This window comes from Acyrthosiphon pisum, chromosome X (assembly GCF_005508785.2).
Source record: "Acyrthosiphon pisum isolate AL4f chromosome X, pea_aphid_22Mar2018_4r6ur, whole genome shotgun sequence".
NCBI lineage: Eukaryota > Metazoa > Arthropoda > Insecta > Hemiptera > Aphididae > Acyrthosiphon > Acyrthosiphon pisum.
This window is the reverse complement of record NC_042493.1, coordinates 41,535,511-41,543,132: the sequence shown is the minus strand read 5'-3', so window position 1 is coordinate 41,543,132 and position 7,622 is coordinate 41,535,511. Positions and strand designations below refer to the sequence as shown.

The following is a 7,622-nucleotide window of genomic DNA, read 5'->3' as shown; positions in this document are numbered from 1 at the left end:
TTATTATAAATACATACGTCGCCACAATTAATTTGAAGAAAATCTAAAAATAGAATATAAAATATGTATCTACTCGTAGGTAGGTATATATTATGATTAAAATTAAAGAACTTCATATGCATATGAAAAAAAAAAGATGAGTAAGTGGATGTCGTCTGCTGTACAATATGTTACAAGTGGTTTACTAAATGGATGGTGTTAAATTTGAATTCAATAATAATATTTGTATAATATTATTGTACAAGAAAAACGATTCTAAGCGAAAACGATCAGTCAGCCTATGATATTATATTAAGTATATTTGATGATATTATTGTGAATAAATAACAATTTATATATTTACCTATTTACGTGGAACCTATTGTTTTAAATTTTTAATTCTTAGCTATAAAAGTTGAACATTTTATAAACTTTTAACAATAAAACAATTATTAAATTTTAAATTTGATAAATTTTGTCAAAATTCGAAATTTAAATGCTAATAAAAAAAAATTGTGCCTATGTATTTTTAATATTTTTCAACTGCTATTGGAACAATATATCAAGAGTCTTGCAGTATATTTTCACGCTTTTCTACCTAACAAATATAATTTTATTGACATTTATAAAAAAAAAAAACTAAAAAAATTGAAAATTTACAATGTCCGTAAACCGCTCAAAAAGAGTCAAAATATTTTCAAAATATTTTGGTGTATATAAAATGAAAATATAAACATTCAGTAAAATTTACATGTATTTACAGTTATTTGTTTTTGAATAACAATAAAATAACAAAACCGCTACATAAGAAATCGAGTGAATATCCAATGTTGTACAAATTTGGACTTCAAACGCTCATAAAAATTTAATTTAGTTTAAAAGAAAAACTTATGAATAATCTTGTATTACATTTTCAAATCTTAGATTTAAAAAGAAAAATTTTTGTTAATTCTCAACTCAAAATCATTTACCAATTTTCTCGTATTTTTGAACTTTAAATGCTTATAAAAAAAACTGTGATTAAGGATTTTTAATATTTTTGAAATGTCATTGTAACAATATAGTAGGAACCTTGTATTAAATTTTCAGGCTTTTTTACCCAACAAATAAAGTTTTAATAACATTCATAGAAAAAAAGACTAATAAATTGGAAACTAAAAATGTTCCTACACAGTTCAAAACAAATCAAAATATTTTGAAAATTTTATCGTGTAAGTATAAAAAATGCAAATATAAACAACCTGTGAAAATTTCATGTATACATAATTTCATTTACGTTAATTTGTTGTAAAGTTACACCAAAAACTGAAATCGATTTTACGTAAAAATTCCAATTTTCCCGGCGCTTTTAAAAACTATTGGAAATTTTAAAATTTGACCTCCCGAATGCACAAACTAGATTCACTTTACCACCGAACAAGATACTGTTGAAGATAATTGAATCAGTTTTACTGCCCTAAACCGTAATGACAGACACCAAAGTAAAAAAAAAAAAAATAAAAAATAAAAACACATCATTGTAAAATCAATACATTCATCGTTTCACTCAGAACTTAAAGCATTATTGATTGAACATAAGAATTTTTATTTTATTTCAGTTTTTCTTTTCATGGGTAACATAAGAAATTGTAATAGAATGTTCCCAAAAAGTTTTTCTATTATAAAGAAAAAGTTCAACGTAAAGTCACGCTAGTCATAGCCCTGAGATATTTTCGATTATTGTTATTATTTTTTTTTTAACTTTTAATTTTATTATTTATACAAGTGTGCTTAGAGGATCGCAACAATATTTTACACAAATTTCAAACTAAAATAACAAAGAAAAAACAAATGTGTGCAGTTATAGATATTAGATAGGTAGGTACAGTGTTTTTGCAATACCTACATCTAATAACACTGGATAAACAGAAAATATACAATAAGGTTGCGGGTCAAGAACTTTTCACCGACATAATTTTAAAAAAATGTGTATAAGTCAATAAATTACAAAACAATTAAATAAATATGAATTAAAAATTTTAAATTATAATAACGAAGTTTATAACTGCTAAATTACAATTGGGAAATGACAAATTTATCTTCTGATAAGTACCTATATATTTTAATTTTTAAACAGTCTTCGATAATTTTCTCGAAAACTGTTTAGATATTCTATTAATTTAAAAGTATCATTTGTTCCAATTTAAATTTTCTAAAGTGTAAATTGAAAACAGAAAATATTTCACTATAAGACCAATATAATTGTATCCCTCAAATGTTGCTTAGATTAATTATTAATTAAATATACATAAATTGTTATTTGATTATATGTATTTGAACAACATGTTGAGTCGCAGTATTCCAAATAAATTGTCTAGATTATCTAATATTCAAGTACATGAGTAATGTTTGTACAAAGCTTAATATAACAAATTAATTGATTTCAAGTATGCATCTGACTATAAATGTACCTAGATCATTATAATATAATATGAACATTAAAGCTAGCTGTCCAAACAAATCACTTCACACAATTTCATAATGTTTAAGATGAATAATTATTACATTTCTTAGTATACCAGTCACCAGATACCTATACTAGTTAGTTAATTATAATTTAGTATAAATACTTGTGAAACATTGCAAAAATTTCATTTTACATTTATATTGTATTGAAAGAACACATTGCATTAAAAACTTATTACAATATGAATTTCTCGTTGAAATATCTTAACCTGTTGGTAAGTAAAATTATTTATTTTTAATTTGTCAATTATGATTATTTATGTTTTATTTAATAATATGTGTTTATATTTTATTTCATTATAATATGTAGGTTGCGTTCTTACTTCTTTGGTGTTCTACTATTGAAGCGAAACAAATAATTAAATCAGGCCAAAACAGTGATATTTACATCAACCAGCAGGTACCTACTCTATTATTATTATTATAATATTTAACTATATTTTCAAAGCTAGGCAAGTTAGGTAACTAGTTTAAGTTAATTTATCACAAAAAAGTAAGCAATATAAGTAATATATGATATAATAATTAGTAATATGGTAGTTTCAATTCATTTTTACTTCAAAGATTGCATTTATTAACTTTATTATAAATTAGGATAATAGTATATATATTTATATTATATAAGTAGATAATGTTGCTCTTAATTTTTTGAGTCAATACCATATAGGTAGATTAAACTTATGGATACAGCATTGTTAAATTTCAATATAACTACTAACACATTCGTTGTTAACAGAAATATTGTTACATCCCTTTTCACCAATGTTGTAATATTAGTTTCTGTGCGAATGAGAACCATAGTTTCTCTCTTAGTTATAATGAATTAAAAGTTAAAAGTGTACCTATGTGTAGTGAAAATAGTAATGCCGTATCCTTATGTTTAATATCAGTGGTAAATACTGAATACATATAGGTACTTACTGAAGAACGGAGGTGTTTTAGTATAATTTATAAATAATATGCAATAGTTCAAGATAAATTGTGTTTAGTAACAAAAGAAAAAATTCAATCCATTATTCGTCATATTTAAACTTGAAATGTCTATAAATAAAAAATTGTGTAATTGCATTTTTTAAATTTCTCGGTTTCTGCAACAAACGATCTATTAAATGTTCAAGTCATATTTAATATTTATTGTTTTATATATTTATTAACACAATTCGCAAATTTTCACGATTTTGAAGATTTTTGTCAAAACTGAAATTTCATGTGCTTATAAAAATAAATTATACCTATGTATTTTTAACATTTTTAAAATGTTTAGAGTTTAGACTTAGAAACAAATTATTGAGAATATGAAATTAATTGTTCAAACTTTTTTGGCCGGCAATAACGTTTTTTATTAATATTTATATTAAATAGCTAGATAAATAAAAATATTCAATTGCTCAAATGTAGTCTAAATGTATTTTAAATTCCATTAAAAATTATAATAGTAAAAGTGGAATTTTCGATGTTTCTGAAACTAATATTTTTGAAGATGTCAAGTTTCTATAAATATTTATTTTTGAAGTATAACAAAAAACAAAATTAATTATTTTAATTTTAGAAATTTCAAAATTTTCGTTTTTCCATAAATAGTTGTTGTTAGCTTATTTTTTCGAAAACACTATAAATTGATATCCAAGATGTATATACTTTCTCTATAGTTTTCTATCAAAAATCAGTTTTAAATTTCAAGATTGAAGCATTTTTTCTAATATAAAACGTGTGAATACACACAATAAAACACAACATTTTAAAATGAATACGTTCATTGCTCCGCTTAAAATCTGAAATATTACTTTTTGAATAAATCAGATGGTTTTAAGCAATATATAGTAATTTTTAGTATTTTATAGATATTTTAACATTAAGCACCTCTTAAATATTTTACTAGTTGTTATTTTACAGTCTACATATTATTTTATTAAATATATACCTACCTATACTTTTTATGTATTTATTTAATTTTTCTATGTTAACTTTATACAAGGACCCATCAGGAGTATTTGCTCAATTTTGGCGAAGACATAATAGAACTACAACACTTAATCCCAATTCTACTACTGAACAATGGAATACTACAACAACTATTTCCAGTCAATCAACAACACTTTTTCCGAATACGACAACTGAAAGGCGGAATACAACTAAAGCTTTATATAAATCAAAAAACTTAAAAGCAGCAACCCAACAATGGAATGCAATTACTGCTGCTCATGAATCAACATCATATCATCCAAAGTCAACTTCTGAACAATGGAATGCAACTACTGCTGCTCAAGAATTAACATCATATCATCCAAAGTCAACTTCTGAACAATGGAATGCAACTACTGCTGCTCAAGAATTAACATCATATCATCCAAAGTCAACTTCTGAACAATGGAATGCAACTACTGCTGCTCAAGAATTAACATCATATCATCCAAAGTCAACTTCTGAACAATGGAATGCAACTACTGCTGCTCAAGAATTAACATCATATCATCCAAAGTCAACTTCTGAACAATGGAATGCAACTACTGCTGCTCAAGAATTAACATCATATCATCCAAAGTCAACTTCTAAACAATGGAATGCAACTACTGCTGCTCAAGAATTAACATCATATCATCCAAAGTCAACTTCTGAACAATGGAATGCAACTACTGCTGCTCAAGAATTAACATCATATCATCCAAAGTCAACTTCTGAACAATGGAATGCAACTACTGCTGCTCATGAATCAACATCATATCATCCAAAGTCAACTTCTGAACAATGGAATGCAACTACTGCTGCTCAAGAATTAACATCATATCATTCGAATCCGACTACTCAACAATGGAATACAACTACTGTTCATCCTGTATCAACTCGGAGAACAACTCGTCATCATCATCATTTTCGAAGGAGAACAACAATAGCACAATACGATTGATGAAGGGACTCATAATACAGATATCATTTTTTTTTGTAGTTATATACAGTATATAAGTATACCTACTGTCGTAGTGTAGTCACTGTAGTGTATACAAATTACCAACAATTCTTAACTTAAGTTATGTCATTATTAATACGAATAATTTTCTTAATTATAATCTCCTTTGTTTTTAGCATTTGTGTAAGGCCAGCTACAATGCTACATGGCTTGTTTTATATTACATTTTGTGTTTAAGTTATAAGTTTGATCTTGTCACTAATACTATTTGAATAAAAATGAATTGTTATGATTACAATACAATATATTAATTAGTACATTAATCGATTAATCCGTTGCTTACAATTATATTTATACATTGTTTTGTAGGTAGGAGGTACCTACTTATGTTAAATGTAACCATAGTTGGTACTTTGGTAGGTAACATAATTGTAGGGTCATAATAATACAATAAGAGTGTAGGTAATGACGTAATGTGTAGTAAACACTTAATGAACAAAGGGGTCAAAACTAGAGAAAAAAAATATGTGCACCCCTACCCTAAAAAAAAAACTATAATTTAAATATTATTTTCCATCTAAGGCACTGACAGGGAGAGATTTTACGTAAAATTACCTACTTATCAACTGCAAGAGAAGGGATTCACAGGCATACAACTAATGTTTCACACTTTCACATAATATAATAGTAACATTAAGATAATTAACTTATTTTTGTCTGGTTATAGACAATGCATTTCATTTATATCTTTATCCTTAATAACGAAGAAATAATAAATGCCTTTATCGTTTTGTCTATATTTTAGATTCTGAGCGGAGCTGAATGTTTTAATTTTTTTTGTGTCTGTGTATACAACCTGATAAGTAGGTAGTCGAAATAATGGTTCGATTTTAAACTTCAGTATCTTGTTTGATAGGAAAGTGAATCTAATTGGTGCTTGGAGAGGTCAACATTTAAAATTCCTAGTCGTTTTAAAAAGCTCCAAGAAAAACATAAAAAAAATTAAGGAAAAAACTGGAATTTTACGCAAAATCGGTTTTCAACCAAATCGATTTTGGTCATTGGTGTAACTCTAAAATAAATGACCGTATAGATACTTACATGAAATATTCATTAATTAATTAAATTATTTAGTAGCCATATATTGTTTTAATAGTTGGGCAAGTGAATACCATTCTGCTGTACCTACCGCCAAAATGTTGAAATCAGTGAAAAAAATGTTTAGTTTCATTGTTAACAATGTTGTTGTTAACAATGTTGTCAACAATTGTTGCGCCGTGCCGCACCTACTTTTTATATCGCGGTTTGCGGCAGCGACTTGCGGATGTTGGGAACCAAGGATACTTAATATTATATAACCACAAATGATAGTTAAGACTCAAGTGCTTATACAAATGCGCTCGGCGCTAAACCAATTTAATATGTACTAACAATAAATTATAATATAATACAAGAGGTGTAAAAACCGAGAAGGGCGCCCCAAAATACAATAATACACTTCATACAATCATACTATTACAATAATAATAACCTTAACCTGGTGACGATGGTAGGGAACAGCGGCATGCAGAATCATCCATCGGTGGCATAGCTATCGGCGGCACGCAACAGTTTGACGGCAACGAGCTATCGGCGGCACAGCCAGTGCTGCATCTAGACATTTTGCGCCTCAGTGCATCAAAAATTTGGCGCCCTCTAAGCCCCAGTTAAAAAAAATGTTTACCCCCTAAGGGGCCTACCCTCGGAAAATATGGGAGATAGATCCTCATTAACCTTTTAGATTTTGAGCACAGAAAAGAATATTTGTTTTACAATGTGTGCTCGTTTTAAAAATATTGTTTAGTAACTGCTTGATCCTCTCTCCACAAAGGAGCATTTGAATTTATGTACCTTAAACCTAGCCTTATAATTCATCATATAAGTTGTTTTTTTTTAACATTTTAACCTGGTACTTCATGAATAAATAAAATAAAATTATATAAAACTATGCAAATTAATATTACCTAATTAAAAATACTTCAAACAGCATAATACTATAATATATTATATAATACTGTTATTAAAATAATTAAAATCATAAAATTTTAATAGTTCACGAGTAAACAAATTTCTGACCACAATATTTTTGCGCCCCTAAAATACTGGCGCCCGGGGCAGTTGTACCCAGCGCTCCCCCTTAAATGCGGCCCTGGGCACAGCTAATGGCGGCACGCACAAGATTGACAGCAACAGA

At 27.3% G+C, this 7,622-nt stretch overlaps 2 protein-coding genes across 7 annotated transcripts in view; one reads left to right on the top strand and one right to left on the bottom strand.

Annotated features, from left to right (window-relative positions):
• Window positions 1-7,622, bottom strand: part of LOC107882151 — a 24,514-nt gene that overhangs the window by 12,159 nt on the left and 4,733 nt on the right. The gene's annotated exons all lie outside the window — the stretch shown is intronic.
• On the top strand, window positions 2,563-5,709 carry LOC100159109 (cell wall protein RBR3). Of its 2 annotated transcripts, XM_008185910.3 has the most exons (4): window positions 2,563-2,699; window positions 2,795-2,884; window positions 4,460-5,199; window positions 5,263-5,692. In XM_008185910.3, the coding sequence occupies exons 1-4, from the start codon at window positions 2,667-2,669 to the stop codon at window positions 5,387-5,389; spliced, it is 990 nt and encodes a 329-aa protein (XP_008184132.1). In that variant the 5' UTR covers window positions 2,563-2,666; the 3' UTR covers window positions 5,390-5,692. The 2 variants fall into 2 exon arrangements, with proteins under 2 accessions (XP_008184132.1, XP_001952374.2); XM_001952339.5 differs by having other exon boundaries at window positions 4,460-5,709.

What these genes read in the sequence shown, in the direction of transcription:
- LOC100159109 (XM_001952339.5), top strand. Translation starts at nt 2,667, where the DNA reads ATGAATTTCTCGTTGAAATATCTTAACCTGTTG. An exon ending in TGAAATATCTTAACCTGTTG is followed by an intron (nt 2,700 to 2,794) that starts GTAAGTAAAATT and finishes TATAATATGTAG; the next exon opens with GTTGCGTTCTTACTTCTTTG. An exon ending in ATATTTACATCAACCAGCAG is followed by an intron (nt 2,885 to 4,459) that starts GTACCTACTCTA and finishes ACTTTATACAAG; the next exon opens with GACCCATCAGGAGTATTTGC.